The following is a 25828-nucleotide window of genomic DNA, read 5'->3' on the forward strand; positions in this document are numbered from 1 at the left end:
AAAAGCCAAAAGCCATATGCTGCAAGCCCTGAGAGCAACAAGGAGACCAGCAGACATCCCCAGTTTGCTGATCTTGACTCCCCTCTCTTCTCTCACTGCTGTGTGGAAGCTCTAGGGCACTACTAGACCTGCTGTTTAGTGAAGCTGCTATTTTTTCACCATATCCATTAATTTGCTTTTATTTTATCCAGTCATATTAGGCAATTACACCCACCATAGCAAATGCTGACACCTGGCTTTTTATCCTGAGGTGTACAGAGAAATTAATTACTTCATCCTCACCGTGAGGAGCATTACCTGCTGCAGTACTCTTTACCAGGCTGGAAGATTCTGGGGTTTGACCAGAATGTCCATGGAACCAGGACTCAATGCTGATAAGGAAACAGTTAAGCAGTTCACAGTGGGTGCCAGCCAAAAAGAGTTTGCTAATGTTTCAGGATTGTTTTTTCTCCCTCAGCCTGGCTGTGTAATCTTCCCCTGTGATAGACTGGCAACGGAGACAACTGAACAGTCTGAGAAAATGACTACTAATACCGTGGAGACTTGGGGGGTGGCCTGGTCCAAACACCTTCCCCGCTGAGGTTCTGGGCAGCTGTTTGCAGTAGTGCTGACACTAGCACTTGGAGAGTCCAGAACCTGAATGATCTTTGGCATATGTATTGCCGCTAAGTGCAGGACAAGCGTGACCCTTCATCTTCGTGCTCTCCCCAGCTTGAGGTTGGTCACCAGGATTGTGCTGGGCTTGCAGGCTGTGCTTCCCTAGTATTTCCCATGCCCTGTAGGAGGCTTCTCATTAACTTGGAAAGGGAAAAATCAGCTTGGCCTTCTCTGTACTGCCCTATGTGCATCAAAAGATGAGAAGAGGGTAAAAATGCATGCAGGAAATACAGTAATAAACATAGCATGTATTTTCCCACACATGTTTGGGATTGGCCCTAATGTGCCTTGCACTTTGTGTATAGCTTTGTGTTGCACTTTGCTCCTGTTTGTTTTGAACAGCTTTATATTTTCATTTTCTTTGTTCTGCAGTGCTTTTGGCAGGTCAGTGTGGTTAGTTTGTGATGCTGCCCTTTGTTCTTGGTTCAGTTAGTTTTTCTTTTTGTTGTTTTATTAATCTTGGCTAGAGTATCCTGGCTTCAAAGAATCGCCCTTGTGTGCAGTCCAGACAGTCTTTGTTATCTTTTTCATGTTACACATTCTGTAGAGTCCTTTGCCTATTGACCCCGTTAACTGTGTGTCTAAAACCCAGTTTATGTGGTAGAGGGAAACTGTGGCACTTCTTCTAAATCCTGGGGCAATGCAGGAAGTGGCACACGTAGCCCATGAAGAGATGTTTCATTATCCTGAAGTAGCCAGGAAGGGGAGACGCAACAAAAATCTCAGAAATGCTTCAGGAACCAAACTGAATTACAGTAATCAAGAGTGAAAATCTTATAACTCACATGTAAAAGTACACTGGAAGCAAAGCACGTGTAATTGAGCATAGGAAAGCACATAAATTGTGGAGAATTAATCCAAACAGTGGCCTGATTTAAAGGCAGGATTTATAGAGCTTGGGCAATAAAGCACTGCGTTATTCACCTCTTCTCTTCACACTGTGATTCCTCTCCGCTGAGTGGGAATCACTCAGCCTGCAGAAGGCCGACAGGGCCTTGGGGATCGAGGGGCAGTTAGACATTTCCCCATTTTGAAGAAGAAATCCATATGCATGTCATCAGTAGCTGTACTGCTGTCTGGAAATCTGGGAAACCACATTGCAATTAAAGTCCAAGGGAAGCACTGTCATCTCCGACACCACCTATGGCAAAACTAAATTGCTTTGCAGCAGCTGATAGCCTTAGATGTGCACAGTTTCCAGACTATAATGGCCACCTACTTCTCGGTACTTTGCAAAGATGTCAGAGAGCTGACACAAGAGCACTGCAGATACCCAGGGAGTGCTTGCCTTCATTTGGAAGCTGGAGACTCAATTCTGACCCCCCACATCTGGACGAGACAATCCCATCTCCCTCAGTACCAGCATTGTTGCTGTACAAGTGTGGAGTGACGTATGTTGACTTGCTTTTCATTCATTTTTTCGGAGATGCTCCCTGCTGTCTGCCTCCTCAGGCTCTGAAGGATGCTGTGGTGCCTGTGGATCATAAGAGTCATATCTGTGTCTTCCCAAAGTGTTTGGGCCTCTGTCATAAAAAGATATAAGACCAGCTCCAGGACTACTGCATTCTGTGAGGGCTTGGCACAGTTCTGTCTGAAACATGAACAGTCTGAAGCCTGATTTTTAGGAAGGCTGTGCTTTGCTCAGCACAAGGGAATCTGTGATAAACCTTAGTGCCATATCTAAGAAGTAAAAGCCATGCAAGCAGTTCTGGTGTAGGCTAGAACAGAAAAGGAGAACAACAACAGAGGTGGTGTTGCCTGGGTGGTGATGAATTGGAAACTAGCCTTAAATGTTGTCGCATGCATCTCCACAGAATAAGGTGACTCTTTGCAAGAGGGACTACATTGTTACTGGGAACTAGATTATTTCTTTTTTCTCTTAGATCCTGGGTCAAGCATTTTAAAGAATATAGTTGTGCTGAAAAGCAATGAAAACAGGTTCCTGCGATAGTAAAAAAGCCTTGTGCTTTTGGCCATGTTTAAAATAATAAAAATCTATTTCTCGTGCTATTTTGACATTTCAGCTAGCTATTTCTTGAAAGCAACCATTATGTTAGGTAAGTAAGTACCAAACTGAGCCAGACATCTTTTAAGCCTGAAACTAGCTTTTGACTGTAAACATACTCTCTCTAGAAAATAAATACAATATGTTGATGTAAAACAGTAGAGTTGAAGTTTGCCCTCTTGTTTGGGTTTATAGATATAAAGATGTTTTCATCCTCTGTGTTTATTAATTCAGTTCTCTTTTCTATGCAAAAGTGTTGTATTTTTTTAAAGCATATAAATCAATAATATAAATCATTCCTTGAGTGCATTCTGAGCCCCATGCTGACACCTGCAGAGCGTGTCTCTTTAAAGCTCAAGGAATAAAGCAGAAATAACTTAGAAGGGTACATGGTAATAACATTGACTCAGAAAATTTATGAGCAAGAAAAATGCAACATAGATATGCCTCTAGCACAGCCTTTCATGTACTTTATTTTGCAGAATGTTGTTAGCATCATTTTATTTTAAAGTGTTGTTTTAAAAATCTGTACAGCTTATGCTCTGTTACCTGTCTTTATCTTTTATTGCCTCCTTTGCCACCTGGCTTCTGTGTCATTGGATTGGAGGATCTATAATATCTGAAATTTCTTGAAGGCCTGGTCACTCCACAGTACTCTGGCAGCAAAATTGTGAACGCTCTCTTTTTTTCTCTTTTGTTGTCATCGTTATTTTTAGGTTTGCTTGTTTCCTGAAATAAAGGTGCTTTTATTAGGTTCTTGATTTTATAAAAGTAAACATAAGTAAGAAATAACGTGAGAATAAATAGTACTAAGATCTGTTCATAGAAAATAAAAGCGTCTCTTTCCTGCCTAGGTATTTTAAAGCTATACGAATAGGTCAATTATCATTTTATCATTTATATAAGGTTTTTGCTGCACATCTGAGCCTTACACAAAAGCAGAAGTGTCAGGAGACTACAAGAGAGACTGATTGTGCACAGCTGTTGATCTGGCCAAAAAAGAGGAGCAAGACCTTGTGGTCATCTTTCCTTTTCAGAAGAGTCCGAGTCTAAATTGCTGAGCAGTCCTAATAGATGCCTTTGCTTGTACTGTTGTGTGCAACCATTTCTCATTCCTAGTGAGAAAAACAATATTGTCAATGTGATAAACTTCATGCCTCAAACATAGTTCATACTCACGTACAAAACTTACTGAGATTTGGCAAAGGTGTCTGCAGCTATTGTCTAATTCTGTGTAAACTGTATTCCGACTTGCAGCTTCAGTTTCTATTCAATGATGAGGTGTTTTCCAAGCTTCTTTAATGCCTGACTTATATTTACTGGGTCAGTGTATTCACGCTCTACTGTTTCCTGTCCAGTGAAGAAGACCCAAGACAAGAGTTACATTTTTCAGAAAAGTACATGGCTGTATTTCAAGAATCTACAGTTTCTGGTCAGGAAGATTATGAGCGATTCCTTTGAGCAAGTATTATAGGTGGGAGGCAAGGACTGAGGACATGAGAACTAAGTAATGTGCCATCTCACGAGATGTAAGCCTGCAGTGCAGAGTTGGCATGTGGGTAGCGAGATAGCCACCAGTGGGATCAAACTACTGCAGTTGCTTGGAAACAGGATGCCTGTAGGCTCTTCTCCATCATCTTAAAAATACCTTACTCCCAAGCTCTGTTTGAAGTGTGTTCATCTTTTCCCCTTTCTTTGGTTACTTGTACGAAAGGCAGACAACAGCTTTTCCTGCCAGGTAGGACTGTAACACTAATAGTCAGGGGCATTGCCACTCAGAAAGGGAGGAAAAGGAAACAGCAACTATCTGGAGTGCCACTGAGGAATGTTTTATTTATGCTGCTGTGAGTGTGGGTCATTGGTCCTCAGTCAGAAAGCTAAGCACTAGTTCATACTGGAATGTTTCTAGCCATTGAAGTAGACTCACAGGTGTAAGCAGGCCCAAACATCAACCAGACGGTTCTCGATATTTTCTTTTGTGCATAATGAAGTAAAATTCAAGGCTCAGTTCTCAGGTGGTCTTGAAATTATGCAGCTAGTGCTAGAAAATCTACCCCCCTTGTTTTTCGTTAAGTCTCTGTTAAACCTGCCAAGCCCTGTTGATACTGATAAGGATTAGTTTTTTGTTCTTTCCTGGATGAATTGAGTCTCCTGTTTGTCAGTCCAGAAATTCCACAAACTCAGAGGCTAAGGGGATTGTCAGAAGGCATCGTTCCAGATGGTGTTCACAGTACAGTGCATGTGGCCATCTGACCCAAGTTTTGCCTCAATATGCTGTGTGTTTACTATGGGCTCTCTCTCCCTTTAATTTTCTCCATATCAGTTTAGAGCATTTCATTTACTGAGTCAGTGGATTTGCATATGAAGAGCTAATCACCAGTCATGGTAGGTTCTAAAGCTGGAAAGCAAGGTGCTGTTGAGCCAGTGTCTACCTGCAGTGCTTAATTAATTTCTCAGTTATGTTTCTAGCTTCTGAATATTTTGCTGCTGATTTAACACAGAGGAAGATGTTTGCTATATAATGTTAGGGCTATGCCACCAACAGCCCAGATTCAGATTTTTCAAAATGTGCCACTGCGCTGCTTACAGGACGCATCGTGTATGTAGTACCATCTGCCATCATTGATGCTGTATTCTGTAGAACGAATGCCAGCCCCATTCGGAAGTCTTTACTATGGCATCCAGCTCATCATCTGCTCTGATTCACTTCAGCAGGTGTGAAAAGACCTGGACTGCCCTGCTGTGAAGCTTAGAAACCATGGAAATCACAGCCAAAAATGCCCATTTGGACACAGTGCCAGTCTATTCACTCAGAGCCAGTTCATTAGAGTCTGCATATTGCACTTTGCCAATGAGCTGATCTCCCACATCTAATGCCAGTTACGTCTTTCCTTCAAACAGCTGACATGTGTGCAAAGGCACCCATTCCAATTCATCAATTGCTTCAGCTTTTTCTTTCGTGTTATGTTAACGGCTATCAAAGGCTCACTCTTTTCTCACTTCTGACCATGTAGATGTTGCCTCTGTGTGGCAGCTCTCCAGAAGAGACAGGGGTCTGAAAGCTCCTGCATAGTAGGAGCTTCAGGGCTTTACCTCTCAAATCTTGACCTGGCAAAACAGCACAGTGGAGTTCCTCCAACTTACCTGTGTTGGAAATTTCACGTAGTGCATTACAGTAGAGTTGGCATTAGGGTCCTAAAAGTGCTTCGCATATGGACTGTGAGTAAGAGGAGTTGCTTTCCCTGCTATAGGTTGAGTGCTTTAAATGTTCACTGGCATTCCAAAGTTATTTAAAAATAAAAAAGAAAATTTAGTCCTTATCCGTTTTCTCAAGGGTCTTCAGTGGATCTGAAAGGTATTCTAATGATATTTAAGGGAGAGCAATCCACTGTAATTTCAGTAGTCTCACTTTGTAGGCACTTGAAAGTATAAAATGCCCAACAGGTTGTTTAATCTTGACTATCACCTGACATTAAGACCATGTATGCACTGAGAGTTAGGAGTAGCCATGCAGATATCAAGTCTGAAGGCACCGGCATACTACACCGTAAACCTTTGTCAGCAGCCTCTTCCAGCAGTGTTGGTTCTGGTGAACTTGTGGACATGAACTCAGCCCTCCCACAGCTGCTTCCGTGGCCATCACTTTGTGTTCTATCTGAAGCAGTTCTTTGCAGTCCTGATTAGCTCTGCTTTTCTCTCTGGTGTCTGCAAGGTGAAAATCCTCACAATTCATCCTATGGCTTCAACTGTCTGACATTATGGAAATAGACATGGGACTCCAAGAGTCCTTTCCCAAGCTTGGCATGAAAGTGAGCCGATAGTCCGACCTGAGAAGTGGCTTGTCCCCAGAAGTGCTGTGATCTGGTAGGCCCCGGTGGTGGTTTTCTGAACTACTGAAAACTTATGCATCAGTCTTGAACATCTGTGGTCAGAAAGAGGTAATGAGATGGATTCACGGACCCATACCTGCATATCGGTTTGTACACCTTACCAATGCTTGTGTCATACACGCTAGCAGTTCAGCAGATCCAGGACTGATTCCAGGCAAGTGCAGTGATTTTTAGACTGGAGAGAGAGAGAAGAACCACATCTAGATTTTTTGGTCTCTGTCATAGTTTTGCAATGTAGTCAAAGTCACTGCTGGTTTTGTAACTTTGGAGAAGGGCAGGTAAACTGCACTGTTTATCTAGATTCAGTACTGAAAATTAATGTAATGGGTATCCAGAATTTTGTTTCACCCACTCCAAAATAGTGAGCATAAGCTAGGAATAATAGCAACGCTTCTGTCCTTTCGACCTCTAAATCTGTCTTGTCTGCCAGGACAGACTTACACCATGAGATAGGAACAGCAAGCAAAATGTAGCAGTTGTGTTTTATGCTGAAAATGGATATGAATATTCTATATTATCAAAGCAATAAAGTAGGTAATGACATCAGGTATTCCTGTGTAAAATATAAATTTAAGTCCTAGCCTCTTGACTTAGGTGTTCGCTTTGAAGTATTAAAAACCAGAGGGCTATTTTTTTAACATGCGTGGATGCTAGATACTGTGCTGAATGCTTTCTTGTGTCCAAAAATCCACTGTTAACGTAGCTTTAATAAACTCATTCCTCCAGCATTCTCACCTTTACTGGTTAATGAGATGAGATCCAGCTCCTGCATGTAATATATATCTGTATTTCACTTGTGCTCTTTATCAACAAAGAGCTAGCTCTTCTTCTTCTTCCCAAGAAAATTAGAAGACTATATTCATATAATGTGGATTCTGTGACTAGTCTGATGTAGAAAGGATTGTTTTTCTTTTCATACAGTGAGGAGAGGAAGTCATAAAATGAGAAAACTACATTGAATAATTTTACATACAGGAATAAATGCATAGAAATGGACCCAATTACATTAAACGTAACAAAAATGTTAGAAAACTATTTCCCTAAGGTATTTTAATTAATTAAAAACTAATTATTACTGAACTGCAATTGGGAAGTCTGTAGAAACTTGGAAAGAGGTAAGCAAAAACTGATTTTTGAAAAAAGTATCTGGGGGGTGGGGATGTGATTACTAGTGATGCCTTCTTATTGCAGTTGTTATCCCTGTGTTTTTGCTGCTTCCAGAATATAAAAGTTTATGCTGAAAAAGTTGTTAGTCTTAACTTGAATCTCTTAGTTGTCATCTTGTGGGAGTGTGATCTTTGTACTGCAGATAATAGAGGTATTAGCTTATCCATTTAGAATTGCAGACACTTGTGTGAAAGCTAAAACAGAGCTGTTTTGGACTTTACCAAAAAGAAAGGCTGGTAGTCCCAATATTAAATACATGCACTAAGTATTACAGGCTTCCACATCTGTCGAGTTTTCTAAGGGGATTACATGAGTGTAAGGGAGAACCGACTTTTTGGTGATTAGAAAACAAAAATAAAAGAAGAGTTGTAAATTTTGTTAACTTTTGGGTAATGTTTGTGATGTTAAATTTCATATATTCTCTTTCTTCTAGCTACGAATGTCATGGCTCATCCATGGTGTCTTGCTGGGAAATATATCCCTGGTGCTGATCGAGAACAAGACAGGAAAGGAACAGAGCCAGACGTTCTGGCATTCAGATAACAGCGAAGGTTTGGGAATATGGCATTGGATGATCTTGCCTCTCCCGGATATACTGGATAGGTATGAGTCCTCTCATCATTCTCCTTTATGGCGCTCAGTCATTTCATCACTAGCTACCTGGGAATGAAAATAGCCAGCATAGCTCTGGAAGTGGTTGCCTATGGGAGAGGAAGCGCTTTGTCCCCAGGAGGTGTCTTCTGTTGCAGGCAGGGAATGGGAATAGCTGAGTAGTTAGAGCAAAGCACTCAATTTTAGCACTCCTGAGTGGTTCTCTTGGTTCACAAACAGGGTCACTGGGTAGTCTACAGCAAGATGCTTAAAATTCTGTCTCTCCATTTCATTGACTGGAAATAATCATTCTCCTCACATACTGTTTCATGTAGCATGTTTGATCCTCTTATGTGGTTCGCTAGAGTTGGGTGTGAGCTCCATAGCTACTTTTTTTCTGGGTATCAAAGTCCCCAGTGTTCAGTGTGTCTAGATCTGAGGATGAAAGAAAGGGCAGAAGATCCTGCTGAAAATCAGACAAGGATGCATCTGAACTGCTTTGTGTTAGCTGTGGCAGGAGGCTCAGTTTAATAAAGAGTTGTCTCAGTTATGACTGTATTCTGGCTTTAAGCATGAAAGATTTATCTGGTAGCATATGCTTAATCTGGTAGCATATGCTTATTTAAACAGTGTTGTTTTAGCTGTTTCTTACAAGTCAGCTTTAAGGGAATACTCTGTTGTTCATTGTTTACTTTTTGTGTGTGCTCTGGCTTATGCTGTTTATGGAGAAGACACAGACGTACTTCACCTCCTGCTGTCCTGGCCCTTAGGCTCTAAGATGCATCTACAGTCTGTGTCATGAGCACTGGTGTCCTTTGTCTTTTTGGAAATCTGTGCCCTAGAAATAATGGATTTCATTAAGGGATAGTTTGCCTTGTAAGAAGTTTGAACAAACGTTGTATGAATGTCTTTCATCTTGCTGGCTCTTGGGGATGCACGTAGGCTGCAAATACAACAAGGACACTGCCAACGCTTTGGTCCTGAATGTATAATTAATATGTGTGCGTCAAGGATTTTAAAATTATCAGCATTAGGCTTATTGTGCAGCCACTGCTGAAGCACCATTTGTAAAAATACCTGGTTGCTTCATTCCCTTCAGCTGTGTTCCCTTTGAAGAGTGGTATATTTTGCCATTATTATTTATGTGATTTATTTTCTAATGTTGCCAGGGGAATGTTTTGTACCTGAATTATTCTGTACTTTTGTACTATTGCTTTCCTTTAAATTCTCTCTGATTGCACAGTCAGGCAGAGTATACTTTGATCTTAGGAGCCAGGCTAGCAATGGTTCTTGTAGAATCACAGATCCAACTGATGCACGTTGCTGACTATTATGTATAAGGTCCTGACACCCTTACTTCCCCATTGCTTACAGAGAAGGACAGCTGGGTTCACTGAGAGAAGGGAGTTTGTTGGAGGTTAATACATAAGCAAGGAAAACTTCAAAGTTTTGATGTCCCTTAAAAAGTTTTGTCCTTATTTATTCACAGAAGGTGCACTGTTTTCATGATTTTTTTTCTAAGACTGTCTTAGTTGAAACCAGTCCTTCCTGGGAAGGAAGAAATCCCCTGTGAGACTTGGAAATACTGCAGATGTCTTTCTCACCATCTTGAAACCTGCTTCTTAGGAAAGCTGGACTGATGTACAAATTAGAAAGGAACTCTGTGGAAGTGTACACCAAAATGGTGCTGGGGAAACTGCAGTATATGTACTTTGGAGATAAAATGAGAGTTTTATTGAACTGTAAGAAGTATTTAATTGATGTGAATGCAATGCTGGTGCTGCTGAAAGCTTGCTGTGTCTGTCTTTTTCTAATTGGTTCCTGTGTCTGTAGCTGTGAGGGTCTGCATTAGAAGCAGCGTGATATTGCAGATATTCCTACAGAAGGAGCTGAAAGTTTAAATCACCTCACAGAAGTAAAGCTCTTGAACAAAGCACACCAGTGTACCCGTTCCACAAAAAATTAAAGCACATTCCATTGTAACTGGGATGCTGAATAGAAAGTGTTATTAGTAACAAGATAATATGCTCTGAAACTTCTCAAAAGCATGCTTGTTCAAAAGCTGCTTAGCCATAATTTCAATGTTTGGCTTACAGCACTTCAAAGAATCATTAGGAAGACTTCCAAGAAATTAGATCAGCTCTATCTTTAGAAACAGGTATTTCTTAAATGTTTGATATCCCTCAGGCTGTTGGGAGAAATTATATTTTGGCAGAAAATCACAGCTAGAACATTTCAGGTGATTTGGCAGGAACAGAAAATATGGAGGAATATGACAAAGAAGCTAAATTGGGACTGAGGGATTAGATTTCTAGCACTGCGTTAGCCTGGGCAACCCTGGACACGTGCTTAATTTCCCGGAGTACGATGAGGAGAGGATTGTCATCTTTACTCCCATTTGATCCTTAGGAAAGTATCCAGCTGAAATTTCAGCCTGTGTGACATCTTACCTTTTCTGTGTGGACTTTGAAGAGGCTGCAATCCTGGCTTTTTACACCTTTCCAAAGTTAGCTATCTCTCCTTGTTCTGGAAGGTGTTGGCAAAACAGTCTTGAGAGTTGGCTCATGCAGTGTGGAGGTTAATAGAGCTGTAACCTGATCCTAAATGCTCGTTGTCTTCTGTGTGTGGGGAAGGATATGCATTCAAAGCAGCTACAATTAAAGAAGCCAGTTGTGGGCAAGGGCTCCTTGAACTGTTGGGTGAACAGGTTGTGCTTACCAGATGCAGAAGGCAAGGTCTCCAGAGGTGCTGTATTTTAACTTGCCACTTAAATACACTCAACATGAACTAACAATCCTTACTATACTTCATTTGGCCTCCATGGAGCCACCTACCCAACCCTGAAGGACATGTTATCTGCAAATCAGATAATCTGCACAGATTAGTGAAAGATAAAAGATCGATTGGTTTTGCTTACTGGAATTTGGACATTAATGCAATGCTGAAGTATTTCTGTTGAGAGTAGTGTTACTGTAAAATTATTTTATTTGATGGAAAATTACTATTTGTTTTCCAATGATAAGCAATGAGTCTGTTGAAAATTGTTCTTTCTTAACTTCACAGAAATGCAAGTAGGAAACAATCTTGAAAGCTCTCTTGTAGTTGGTGGTTTGGGCTTGCTTTTTTTACACATTTGTTTTTAGTTAGTAACTAAATGTGAGTTTAAATTTTAATAATTGTATAGTCATGGGAATGTGACAGAAAGAGCAAACAGAAGCCTGATATAATTGAAGATGAGTGATTTGTGTAGCTAATAATTAGACATTCTGTTAGTTTAACAGTACGGTTAAGGTATATCACACAGATAAAATACAAGCACATGTAACAAAGTTATTCTCTGGAGTTTACTGTAGGCTGATGATTATTATCACCAACCCGCCTAGCAACTGTTTTGCAACGCAGTGTAAAAGGTGGAAAAGGATTAGCTCTAATAGGCTGAAGCCTGGCTGGAAAAATAATGCTTTAAGAAACAAATTCTGATTCTCTTGATTTCTGCTCCCTTGGTGAAGCTGAGGCCAGCCATGTGAGGCAGCATGCATACTAAATATTCTGTGGGGCCGTCTGCCACCTGGCTGGAGTTGCATGGAAGTGGACTCCACATGAGCTAGCCCAGCCCATCTCTGGTCTTTTAAGGCCTATGTTCTCTACTAAACTTGTCCTTTTCTTTAAAGATTTCACTGTAACTTCTGTGAGAGGAACCTGGTAAAAATGGCAAGTATTAATAACAACCTGTCCAACCTCGGGACAGTCCTCTCATAGAAGATTGTATAGAAATATAAAAGGAATGTGAGTGTGTCTACTGGTTAGAAAGGTTTCCTTGGCTTCCTTTCTTCTTTTTTTTTTTTGGCATTACAAGGTCGAAATTTGTAGCCAGTCTTAAGTATTAGTGGCCAGAAGGGGGAAGGAGGAGTGAGAGGAGGAGTTTACTTGAGGTCCCTAGAAACTAGATTTTTAGTCACAAGTAGCAGCAACATTTGCTTTGTCACTGACAGCAAGATTAGACTCAGTGTCCTTTTAACAGAGCAGCACATTCAGAAAGTAAAAAACAATTTTCTTTTGGTCCAGTTGTGCTCAGAGAGCTTCAAAATTATTTTCTTGCTGATGATCTTCTCCTGAACACAAACTGAGGAATTTTATTTGGTTGAAAGAGAAAAATGTGACTTACCTGGAAGACTGGGTATGGATGTGACTTTCCTGAGGAAGAAAGCAAAAAATTCTACAGACTTAAGTTACCCCAGAAGGTGATATTCTGTTGCAACAAGAAAAAAATCTTGTCCAGATGATTGTACTTTCTTTATTTAAACTGACTGCTTTACCTATTCTAGTCTTGCTGGATTTTCATGAACTGTACTGGTGCTAATCAGTTGTTCATCTACATATCAAAGCGGGATTCCCTTTCAGTCCTCAGGAGCGAGATGCTTTGTTCTGCCTGGCTCCTTCTCAATGGCAGCCAAAGCAGCTGGGGAACCTCTCACTCACTGCTGCAGTAAAAAGGGCAGTAAAAAGAAGTTGTCTCATAGTCAAACCATTCTGCTGTATTTCTACCAGCTGCAGCTAAGCGCTCTTCTTGTCTAATGATTTCTTCTTGCATTGGTCTGTCTCTGCCTTGCACTCCTTTCAGATTTTCTTTCTAAAAAATTTCTGGGCGTCGGGTTTCCCATCAAGGAAGAAAAAGAGAAGGAAAGTTCTTGGCAACATTATGTATCCAGCGGCCTGCTTGTCTCCTGTTATTCCTGAACTTTCTTTCAATTCTGCTATGAAGAAACAGGACCCTCCGTACCAGCTAGATGTATGTCTCCCTACACATTAACACATGTATATTAATCGGTCACATCTATGCCCAGATCTCTTTATTCTTTCCTCTTATGTCCATCCAACAAGCCTAGCCTGCGTTGCTCTGATGTGGTCCCACATTACTTTGTTAAAAACAGAGTGAGACTTTAATGCCTGTGTTGCTGCTCTTCTGCTCTGTAGCATTAACTGTGTCTGCTGCTGTTCTCTTTCTGAAACAGAGTTATTGTGCTGATGGCTCTTCTGTTCATCTGCAAAGGGAGTTTTGGTGACAGTGTGTGCAGGGTGCCTGTGACAGATTTTCTATTCTGCATGGTTGCCTTTAATAACACCTTTGAATCTCAACCTTTATTACTAGCTATTAAGTAACTTCCTGCATGGCAATTCTGTCACTGTAACTGAGTTTGGTTAACGTGCTTATATTTCTCCAAATAATCTTATTCCACCTAAGTATGTCTTTTATCCCAAATAGTAAGTATTCCTTTTTGAAGTACGCTAACAATGCATCATTCGTAAAAGAGAAGTTAATGGGAACCTGTATGTAATAAGGGTTAGTGACCTGAAACTTCTCCATTCCATAACTACCTCGGTCTCAAGCAGGTTCAGCCATAATTATTTTAGCTAGGTAGAGAGAGAAATCAGTTCCATCAGAGGCAAAACATTACAAGTTATGAAATGGGATCTGTACATACAGGCACGCTGTGATCGTGTCACTGCATGGGGGATTAAGTACAGAGGAGATTAACATTCAATCTTGGTTAATAATCCCTATCTTTATGATAAAAAGAAAAAAAAATTATTATAAGACTTTCTAAAATGACATGAAGACAGCTGCCTGAGTCTGGCTAATGGAAACCTGAACTGTCTGGATGAGCCAGGGACAATATTTAGGTGGAATTCAGAGTTGTTACTGAAAGGAGGGAGCTGAAGAATTCACACAAAATCAGCTTTCTGAGGTCTTCGATTTGAGGCAAATGTATTTTATTTCCCTCCCGACAGAAGAGGGTATAATATACACAGAAACGAACATTTCTGTGCAATGAAGACCTAAGGATAGGTAATGTAACCAAAACAGTTTGTCCTCATGGAGGCTTTACCAACATAATTAGAGGTGTGTTTTCATGTTTTTATCTCTGTATTTCCCTCTGTAAATAAGCCCCAGGTATTGTGGGGGGAACCAGTCTTCTGTTAGGATCAAGAAAAAAATAAGTAAGGAAAAAGAACCAACAGAACAGAAAACCCAGGATGATGTGATGAAGCTCAGATACTGACCACACTGAAATAAAGCCCAAGATTCACAGATCCTGAGGAATGTGGAAGATTACAGTCCAGAAGCTTTGATGTTATCCTGTTTCTGTCAGACTTAACTGAGTTGGAATATGCTTGGTCCTAGCTTTCAAGGAACTGTTCATCTGGATTCAAATTTCACAGGTTGGGCCAAAGAAACAAACCAAAAAAAGCTTATTTGTTATGTCTTTAGTGTCATTTCTTATCTGTGGCTCTGAAATACTTGATCAGTAGTCACCTTTGAGTGTATTTTGAATTTATGTAAAACTTGTATCCTTCAGAGAGCCGAGCTGATGTTCCCCAAAGGGGAGATTTTATTTAGGTTTTTTTTTGTCCACCTGGTACAGCGTTTCCCATCTGCCTCAAACAAGTTTTTTTTTATTTTTTTAAAAAAAGACCTTTGTATGAGTTTCATTCACATCACGGCTGACACTCAACTCTGCTGGATGTAACTTGTACTTCCCAATTGTCATACATCTAAACATCTTTTTTCTAGCTGTGTACCTGGGGTCGCGTAGGGCAAAAGAAGAGACAAATAAGTAATTACCACCAGTCCTCAATTAGCGATTTTTCTAATATCCAAGCCATTACAGCCTTTCATAGCAGGCATATTTTCATTCCTATGAAGAAATCTAGCTTACAAACACAGATTTATCTGATGAGGATTTGGATTACAGGTGAGAAAATTGCTGGAATTTTTCAAGCAACAAAGTCATGACAAACTTGCCAGCACTGATTTTGCTGCTCCTGTATGATTGCTTTCAAGAATCCTCTTTCATGGCCATTCACCACAGCGTCTGTGTTTGCAGTGAGTATGTCTACACAGTGCTGTGCACCAGTATCTGTGCTGTATAGCTGCCAGCTGAAGTACTGGAAGCGCAGTCAGCATACCGCACTTCAATCTATGCAAAAATGCCAGTGAGACATTGTCACCTCCAACGTTATACTGAGTCACTGCAGTAACACATGCTTCTGGTGTCTCAGTATCTGCTTCCACCGAAGTCAAAGGGAGTTGTTTCATTGATTTCAGGGATCAAACAGAAAGAAGAAAAAAAAAAAAGGAGGGGGCAAGGGAATGAGATTGTCTGTGGGATTTCTTCTCACTGGTGTGTGACATTTCCATCTTCAGTTTTGATTAGATTTCCCTTAATTAGCCCATTAAGCTAAAACCACCAAAGCTAATGATTGAAATGTTGGTTAACTGATGATCTTGTTTCACTGGAATTTGAAAGACATCATATTTCTGAGTTAATAGTGGCATTAAACTGGAGAAGAGAAAAAGATGAACTATTTGTTGCAGAAATGCTGGTCTCAAGAGAAGGTTTATACAGAAACTACATTCATGTTAGAAAAAAAATCAGATTAATAGGCAAACTAGAGCAGCACTGATGGTCCTAACTGTTTCACATTCACATGATTTTTGTCTCTTGGAGGCACATCTGTCACTTTTTTGAGCCCCGGTGAACTTCAGGAAATTTCTTGTGTTCTAGTCCCCGTGCTCCTGCAGGTGAAATTAGCAAGGCTGTCTCTTAACTTGAATGAACTGTAAAAAAAAAGTCAAAAGCAACCTACTGCATTCTTATACTGACACGTTAGATGGCACTCCCTTCAATGACAGAAACACTGGTTTGTATCAAGACTTCCTGTTCTTAGGGGCTGAACATTTGCTAACTCTCGTAAGAACAACCCTTTATTGTCTGAAGAGCCATGACATGAACAGTGCATCAAAGGTTAACACCCTGGGGTATGAAGATTAGGATCTACCAAGGAAATTGCCTGAAGCTGTTTCCAGAAGTGTTTAGTTGCCTGAAGGTACAAAGAAGGTGTGCAGTAGTCTTTGCAGAAGTATGGGTCTCTGATGCAACCTAAGCTAAAGTTCACAGAAGTGCAGGGAAAAGCCAACATGGAGGAACTGCTTATTTGCCTTTGTAATTAATTTCCCAGCCTCAGTTTAGCACCTTACAAACATAAATACATCAAAATGTCCACATCTCCAAGGGGCATTTAGTGTGCACCCTCAGGAAACAGGCCGAAGGTCAAATGCATCAGAAACTTAGTTCTGGTGGTTCTCTTGCAGCTTGTCCTACAGCATATGATGGTTCCATGTTTTTATAGTCTTGATGCAACCTCACAGCATTGTATCTGACTTCTGGGCCATGGTCGGCTGCGTTTAGAAAATGTTCTCCTTCCAAAGCAGAGTATTATGATTTTATGTGGCAGATATGCATTGGGAGAGCATGAACTTGCTAAACTAAGAGAAAAATCTAAATCCATGAGTGCACTAAATTAATGTGTGGTCAATATACTGTCAGATTTGAAGTATTTTTGCTCTTCCTGTTGATTTATAATATCACCGAGGGTGAATTTACAGTGATCTTTCTTCTGGTAACGTAGGAGTGGCAGAACTTCCCGGCAAAAGCCAGTGATTTGAGGCAAACCTGCTCAGCTTCTACAAGGAGATAATGAGTTCTGCTCTTCCTATAGACTACTCAGTTCCTTTCTTTTGTGACTGCCAGGACTGTTAGATATCCTTTGCTTCCTAGAGGGTGGATCAACACCAAATACTTTCTAAATTGGTTTCAGCCTTTTATTGCTAGTTCTGTTTAGGAACTCCAAGTGACTTCAGGAGCCCCAGCCTTAACACTTGTTTCTTAACACTTGAGGGTGCAAATCACTTGTGAAAATTAAATCACTTAGGTATCTGATTTTTTTTGTGTACCAGAAGCCAGGGGATGTTATTTTCTGTCCTGACACCCACCCATACGTGTACCTGCTTCAGGCTGTACATCCCTGGAGGGAAGAGGGCCTGTATTCTTTTTTCCGTCTACCTTTCTATCCATGTACACCTTTCCTCCTCAGATCATCTTTGCTTGTCATAGGTGAGGATACTTCATCTGTCAATTTAATATTTCTATATATAAAAAGCTTTTTTCCTCCATTGTAAAACTGCTCTAATTCCTCTGAATTTCATCTCTTTAACAGAATTTACTCCCTGTTCTTCCAATCTATGCAGGTTTTGGTTTCAGATCATCGCTTCATGGGAAGAAGGATCTGATGCCATTATTGCTTTTGACAATGTCTCCCTTAGTCTGGACTGTTATTTAACAAGTAAGTTTTCCTTTTATCTGCAAGTGGCTTGTATTTTATTTGCCATGTATTTGAAATTTGGAAAGGGGAAGTGATTGGGTGTTCTTATTTTCAAAAGACTCTTGAAATGTAAAGGTGTATTTCAGAAATAACTGTGCTTAGGTGAAGGAGACTGTTCAGATGCATACCTTGTTAGTGGAGCTGACCAGTGAAAGGGTTCCAAGTTTGGCAGTAAATAGGTAGTAAGACATATGGTGTGGGAGAGTCAGCTTCCAGCTGAGACAGTAGCATCACCTATCCACCCAGGCTGATGCAGAAGCCAATCTATGATTATGGAGTTCCACATGACCTGGTTTGCTGTGTGACAGTTATCAAAATGAATGACAGCTGGACTCTGGCTAGGGAAAGAAAGGAATCGTGTGATTGACACTAACTTTGCATTAACATTGGGAACAATACTACAGTTAAATTAGAACACGGTTATTTTATTTGGACTGACATGCATTTAAGTCTGAATCAGAAACTAGGATCTTCACTCTCTCCTACTCTTGGGAAAAATTTGGATTCAGATCCAGACTTTGTGATTGACTGGCCTCCAGAATATGCCCAGTCTATACCTCTGCTGCCAGATTTCACCCCATTTGGATTTTTATTGAACATTTGTGCCTGGCTCATCTTTCATAATCTCATGCATAGCGAATTGCTTAATTTGTAAATGTGTTCAGTGATCTGTCACTCTATACCTCAGACCAACAACTTACATGAGATTGGAGGATTGCTGCTCTGAACACATGAAACTTCTACCTTGGGTTGAGCAGTAGAACTTAAGTGTGTTCTTTCATCTCCTGGGCTTGAAGCTACAACCTCTGTAGCCCTCTGAGCCACTTCCTCATCCAACAGCAGTCAGAATGTTTCATCTGCTGTGTATTATGTTAATTTGCATTGGCTGGGGCTGTGAGGCTTTCTATTTATACAGTGATACCCCTTGGTTTCTATGTATAACTACACTGTGCCTCAGATTCCAGTATTCTGAAGAGATCTTAACATTTGGCTGTAATTAAAAGAGACTGCACGTACTTTTACTGGCTAAAAGAGAAACTTTCTAATAGTTGCTAAAGATTGTATTCTGTATTTCTGCTTTGTGTCTTCATTCACTTGCTGTTTTGCCCACCACTCGTTCCTGTTTTTTTTTTTTCTTTTGTCACAGCTCCCATAACAGCAATGGAAAGTCAGTCTGCCCTTTCCTTTTAATAGTGTTATATCCTGTGGCTGCAGGCTCTTATTTGCAGCAGAGAACCCTCCAGCTCTTAATTTAGCTTCAGTTTTGCATTACGTACTGACTCAGCCACCCTCAGTGATAAACCAGTCTGTGACTTCTTGCTTTCTAGTCAGTGGAGAGAAGACACCTCGAGGTACTACTCCAGACTCAAGCAATTTGCTCACCAGTAGAGGTAGCCAGAAGAAGTTTGGATGGGAACAAAAGCTTCTGGGAAATCTCCAACTCAACACTGCCCCCATTTCTGGTCCAGCAGGTAATTGTCTGTTCTGAGAAGCATTTTCAGACAGCAGAGATTTCCAACTAGTACAGATTTCAGTTAGATGTGGCTAAATGCAGTATGATTCCTTTTTTTTCTTTTAACCAAAGCCTTTGTTCAGAGCTTTTGCCAATCCCTTACAAACAAAGCAGAACAAAACAAGCTCTAAAAAGCAATTACCTTTAGCTGTTAACTGTAACTTGAATTTTGATTGCAAGCTAGTGAAATAAAGAACCAGAGGGAACCTCTTCTTGAAGTAAAAAGTGCTTTTAAACTGTAAGACAGGTTTGTTTGGTGTCGTGGTCGTAGAAAAATAGGCAGCAATCAAAACAAAGCGTCCAAATTGACGGAGTCCAGCATGTGGTAACCTGAACACCCATCTCTAGTTAATATAGGCTTGATTTGAAATAACATAGCTTTGCTTTTTCAGTAATATTTTCATTGCCTGTTTGAAAGACTACAGCATTGGACTTCGTTTTAAAAACATGAGTTTTGGTTACTTAGAAATGTCAGTCTTGTGTGGTCAATTTCGTTCTCCCGTGTCCCCCAGCTCTGCTTTCCAGTTTAACTGTAGTGGTATGGGCCAAATAGATGCAAGATTTCGCTTCCTTCCCCTCACATCACTGTCTCCCAAATCTTTGTCTCTTCCTTCTCCCAGGCTTGCCCACACATTCTGGGCTTTACATGTGCATTTCTATTTCAGTCTGCTTCCTTTCCTCCTCCTTGCCAACTTCTTTTCCTGATTTGATTCAGGTGGCCACAACCTCCAGCCTGCTCGGGGGATCAGGGCTGACCATGGAAATGAGGAGTGACTACAGGACAGATGAGCACTTTCTATAACTGCCACCTTCAGCACTGTGTGCAGCTATATCTCCTCACTTAGGGCTAGCTAGTTACCTGCCAGTTTGACATACTACCCCTCTTAAGGCAAAGAACAGGGATGTCGTTAGTGTATGGCTCCTTTACTTTGTCAGTAAGCCCAGAGATTTGTTCCTGCTGCCTCCTTGTCTCCCACTCCTCTGTCTTAGAAAGATTTCTTTGAGTCTGTTCTATTCTAGGTGATGTTTCACTTTGCTACCTGCAGTGTACTGTTGAAATACATGAGCTGGTGGTGTTAGCTCTGATACCAACAGCAGTTTGGTCAGCATGGTCAAAAGCTACACACAGTATTCAAAGCCTACCTGAAAAGCTGGATGTGTTAACCCACTCTGTGCTGCAGCAGCAGGCCAGCTGCTGGTACCTGAACTTGGTTGTGAAGCGACCTCTGGCAGCGGAGGCTGATGATGCAGCCCTGCGGTGTAGGCCAAGAGTTGCCATCAAGTAGAGTTTATTGATATTTTATGTAATGAGCATCACAGGGCAAGAAAAGTGTGGGAGCACTGACAGGAGTCTCAGGAGAATGAGACAGAGGGAATAAACCCATATGAGAGCATGCTGGGCTGGGTGGACCTGTGCTTTAGCTGTCAAGGTTGTGTCTAGCTGTGTTACAGATGTCATATGTGAGCTCGGGCTGGTCACAAAGGTGTAATTTCCCAAAAGACCCTTACGTCCTCTTTGCAAATCCTTTGAAGTGTTCCCTTTGATATCTGTATCTCTGTTTCCTGCCTTTCAGTATTGCCCTTAGGTCAGTGATCTTGTGGTAGGATCCATACATAGGTGTGGATTATGGACTCTGGCTCCCCAGTTCAAGAAAGATGGGGAACTAGTAGAGAAAGTCCAGCGGAGGGGTATGAAGATGAGTAGGGGACTGGAGCATCTCTCCTATGAGGAAAGGCTGAGGGAGTTGGGCTTGTTTAGCCTGAAGAAGAGAAGGCTGCGAGGGGATCTTATAAATGCTTATAAATATCTTAAGGGTGGGTGTCAAGAGGATGAGGCCAGACTCTGTTCAGTGGTGCCCAGTGACAGGACAAGGGGCAGTGGGCACAAACTGAAGCACAGGAAGTTCCGTCTGAACATGAGGAAGAACTTCTTCCCTCTGAGGGTGACAGAGCACTGGAACAGGCTGCCCAGGGAGGTTGTGGAGTCTCCATCTTTGGAGATATCCAAAACCCACCTGATGAGGTCCTGTGCAGCCTGCTGTAGGTGACCCAGCTTTGGCAGGGAGCTTGGACTGGGTGATCGCCAGAGGTCCCTTCCAACCCCTACTGTTCTGTGATTCTGTGTGATTTCTGGCTGACTTTCCATAGTGATGTCAATGCTTAGGTGGTGACCTAGTTCTCTAAGGCAGCTGTACACTTCCTTCCAGGATACCTACTGGTTTAGTAACACAAAAGCACTTAGACACCAGATTCAGATTGGAGAACGGCCTGAAGTTTGGATGCAAAATTAATGTAAAGTGGGGGTGTGGGTGTTAAGCTAGCAATCTTGTGTCTGTAGTTTTCTTTGAGAATTTTGTTACTTTCTATGTCTCACTAGACCTGAAATGATGGAGCACATTCTATCTCTTCTGCTCCCTGTCCTATCTGAGGAATGCAATTTAAAGAAATGCTGGGATAGTAGAAATAATAGGAGTCAGATTGCATGGCAGTAGAAGAGAAGGTCACCGAGGTAATTTGAGCAATTCAAATCATTTATTATGACCTTGGGGTGAAAATTCAAAGCAATTCCCATGGCATCTAAACCAGCATGCCTAATTTCTGGGCTTGATCCTCAGTCCTGTTCAGGTTCTGTTTAAAATTGTCTCCAGCCCTTGAGGTCTGAAGTAGCTCGTTCAGCAATTTTCTCCCCTTTGTGCCCTCAGTGTAAACAGGGCAGAAATCAGAGATCAGAGAAGCTAAGATGCAGCTTCTCGCAGTGGGAAGTCATTGCATTTCCTAGGGTCTCCACAGCACCAAATCACCTTTTTCCTTTGTGTTGCTGAGTCCTTGCTCTCAGTAAAAACTGCAGATGCTTGTTTGGTCCCTGGGCTATGCATTTTACCCAGCTTTAATCTTGTTTCTTTCTGCATCCTGTAATGTGTTTAAGAAACCTCAGTGGAGTCTGTCAAGGCTTTTACTTTGATGGCCATGTATTCACTGTTGTGCAAGTGAACCAACAGCATCAGCACCACCCTGAAGTCCCAAAGACTGCGTTAGCCAGTATGAGCTCAGCCAAAAGCAATTACAACTAATGTGATCTTTGGCTTGCGTGATGGATCACAGGCTATAATATTTCCTTCTTAAGAAATCATATTAAAACAAAGAACTGCGTTCCTGTGGCTGAAGAGACAACAGAATAATAAAATGCCATCCCCAAGCCAGCTCAGCCGACACAGCAGGAAGTACAATCTGAAACACAGGTACCACTTTGTTTACATGACAGTAAATCCAAAGAAGCTTCATTGCTTTCAGGGGTATGGGCCTCTGTTTGCTCCTTTGTAGCTGAGAACAACCTCTTACCTGCACCTGCTTGTTTTGCCTGTGCTTGGAAACCCATTTTCAGCAGAAGCAATAGTCATCACCACCAGCCTCCTTGTCTTCTCTGTTCTCAGGCCCTGTACCCAGTGAATTACTTCTTCAGCCTTCCTATTGCTTGTCGTGGCTTGGCATCCCTCCAGGATATGTGGACTGAAGGTCCAAAACACATAATGCAGCCCACACTGTGAAAGATCCTAAAGCCTCTAGAAATCTGTTAATCACTGTCATGTGTCACTGTTCTGGTGCATTAAGTGGCTATCTAGTGCTTAGATGCTGGCTTCCAGGTTAAACCACGACAGTCACACATGGGATGATGAATGCACTGTGTAGAGAATAAGACACAAAATTGCTACAATTGATGCGGTGGTGGTGTGCTCTCAAGTTTCTTGATGATGACCAGGACCAACAAAGAAAAATTCCTGTACATTTCAAGCCACACAGTTACTTGCAGTGCAAGGTCGCCATTAGACAGATTATCACCAAGCAATGCAAATGCTTTCCTTTTTGATTCATTAATGATGTGTTATTTACTGACATGCCAGCTTCTTGCTGAAAGGTTGCAGGTGAAACTTGATTCCAAAAGAAGCCTGCAAAAGAGTTGTAAGGAAACCTGTGTATACCAGAGGATTGAAACAACTTCAGTGGAACTAGGATTTTTGATTGAAATGGTTAAATCTGTGCCCTGTTTGTTTTGATGTAAACCAAGCTTACTTTGGCTTTGTTTTTAAATTGATTAGGTATCAGTTTAAGTTAAACTGAAAGCTGCTCAAACCATAGCATTTCTGTACAGGGAGTTTAAATACCAATTAAAAAGCCAATTTATATCAAACCAATGCAATTTCCTTTTATAGACAAGACCAGAATATGGGAAATTCAAGCATATAAAGATACAGTGAGCAGTAATGAGGAACTCTAGGTAAACAAATTACTATCATGGAAACTGGAGGAGACAAAATAGGATTCTCAGTAGGTGAAAGGAGATAACAAGACACAGAGCAATCAACCTTTAATTAAACATTTCTGGTGTGTCTGAATAGGCTGTAAATACCATGAGGATAGCCTCTCTTTTGATGTTTCAGCTTCTCATCTGTCCCATTGACAACTTATTCATGTCAGGGCACAGAGTACAAAAATGGTGTGTTGTGAAATGTACAAAAAGATTAACCTTTTTTCACCTCAAATCTTGCATTGTCTTGTCCTATCTGATCTGCATATCCACCAGCCATTGTGCAACCATAGTTTCTTGCGTGGAAACTCTGATCGAATCATTTTCTCATCCAGACTGGATTACTGTTTTCCTTCAGCTCTGGTCTCTTCTTCATAACACTTAGTGGTTGCACAGATTTTGTCTTTTGCATCAGGGAGAGTCCTCTTACAAGTACTTACATGGCTGTTTCTCGGAAGAACTCTGAGTCACATTAGTTAATCAGATGAAGGAGCTGAAAGGAATGGCAGAGTGAGTATTAAGTAAAAGAAAATTACATTTGGTTGCTCTTTGCGTGCAATTATACTAACTGAACTGTTGGCATAATGCAATAAGGTATCTGCAGAATTGTATTTTTGTATTAAGCGTCAATTAACACAGTAAATAACAGCTCAGTGCCCTCCTCCCAACAAAAGTAGCATCCTCAACAGTGACAGAATATGTTCAGAGATGGATGGTAGGATCTCAGATTATGTAGGCATGAATTTCTTTATTGCAGTGTTTACACTTGCTGTCTCTGTAGGACTGAAGATAGCAAAGGTGCAATACTGAAAGTCAACATATAACCAGATCTCAACGTAGCAAAGTTGGCTTGACAGAACTACTCTCCAGAGTTAATCATACAATTGAAATAAACAGGGCAATTCACACATTTTAGACCTAAATTGTAAAATTGCCCACTCTTAAGAACTTCAGTTTAAATTGTGCAGAAACTGCTATAAATCTCAGGAGAGGTTTCGAAATAATTTTGCCACCTCCACTCAACTCGATCCTTGTTGTCCAACATGCATTTCTACTATCCTTTGTAATCATGAGCAAACAAATGCCAAAAAGTTAGTAGCATGTCTCACTTAAGAGTCTTTATGGAAGACTCCTGCTAGCTCTTGAAGTGAAACATAAAAGAGAAAAGAAATTTGTTTTCTTCATGCTGCTTTGTTAGTTTCTGGTTCCAGAGGGTAGCAAGAAACAAGCCGTTCTCCTTGCTGTTCAAAGTCATCAACGCCCTTGCCCTGTTATATTGACCACAGATAATTTCCTACAAGGATGCCCTGATAATGTTCCCTTTATCTAGACACTTAAGAAAAATCTAAAGCACAAATCAAACTTTGAGCGTTTCTTTGAAATGATACTCAGGATCGATCTGGCGTAGTTTGTCATCACTGCAGATGCACTTCCTGTTGAACTGAAAAACATGTCCGTGTCTTTCACTGCTGCCCTCATTTGGAAAATGGAAGGACAGAGGTAGAAATAGTAACTGCATAAATAGTTGAAAAGCCAGCCTCCTCTTAGTCTAGCCATGCCTGTGTAAGTGGTTCTGGGATTGCTGGCAAGACTCACTAATTTCTATGATTATTTTATATGCCATTAATATCATTGTGAAGACACATTTAGCAGTTCAGGGACTGGGACTGTGAGCACAACCTAGTTCTTCCATTTACCATCATCTTTCAAGCCCCCACCCCATTAATCTCTGGCAACTTAATCCTGGGAAAGGTAAGAAACTCAAATTACTGCTCACAGGACACTGTTAAACAACAGAACCCGAAGCAAAATTGAAAGGTTTTTCCTTCCTTACATCACTGAATGTGTTTCTTATACATGCCTGTAGTGTATTTTGCCTACAGACTTTGAGACCAGAGCAACCCTGGAATTACTGGTAATGTGTAACTGAGATTGCTTATGCACAAAGTGGAAGGTATATCCCTCCACACATACCATGGTGCCAATGGCAGCCAAATGTTAGTGAGGATGAAGATGGGACAATTTCCTGTAAGCCTCTAATTTCCCATATTGGCCAAATATTCTAAGGGAGCTTGTGGAGGTTTTTACAAATAGATGAAGCAAGTAAGATTAACTCCCTGAAAGACAACTAACAGAATTTATTGCCTTCAGAAGTTTAGCCACTGGGGTTCTTGTGCCCCTGAAGCATGAGACCTTATAACCCTTATTAATGTTTGTTTTTACACTATTGGAAGCAGGGATAGCCTCTGGACCTGAACAGAGGTTGTGGCAGCAAGTTCGCGAACTGCCTACACGTTGTTTTAAAGCACTTCACTAGTGCCTAGTCACTCTAGGTTCCAAAATAAGCCAAGTACCATGGTACTTGGTTGGTAAATTTCTCAAATCACAGTAATTTTTTGGTTTAGAATGAGTTGAACCTTGGTTCAATCCAGCTTAATTTAACAAATGCCAGTTAATATATTTAAGCCCTTGAGGTA

At 41.0% G+C, this 25828-nt stretch overlaps 1 protein-coding gene across 3 annotated transcripts in view; it reads left to right on the forward strand.

The window, feature by feature from the left end:
- ALK (ALK receptor tyrosine kinase) overlaps nt 1–25828 on the forward strand; it is a 326540-nt gene that overhangs the window by 254896 nt on the left and 45816 nt on the right. For all 3 annotated transcript variants that reach the window (XM_075413139.1, XM_075413138.1, XM_075413140.1), the window contains exons 9-11: nt 8153–8322; nt 17402–17496; nt 18864–19007. In XM_075413139.1, the coding sequence (XP_075269254.1) occupies nt 8153–8322; nt 17402–17496; nt 18864–19007 (409 nt within the window). The remainder of the gene's footprint in view (nt 1–8152; nt 8323–17401; nt 17497–18863; nt 19008–25828) is intronic.

The sequence above is a fragment of the Opisthocomus hoazin genome, chromosome 2 (assembly GCF_030867145.1).
Source record: "Opisthocomus hoazin isolate bOpiHoa1 chromosome 2, bOpiHoa1.hap1, whole genome shotgun sequence".
NCBI classification, from domain to species: domain Eukaryota; kingdom Metazoa; phylum Chordata; class Aves; order Opisthocomiformes; family Opisthocomidae; genus Opisthocomus; species Opisthocomus hoazin.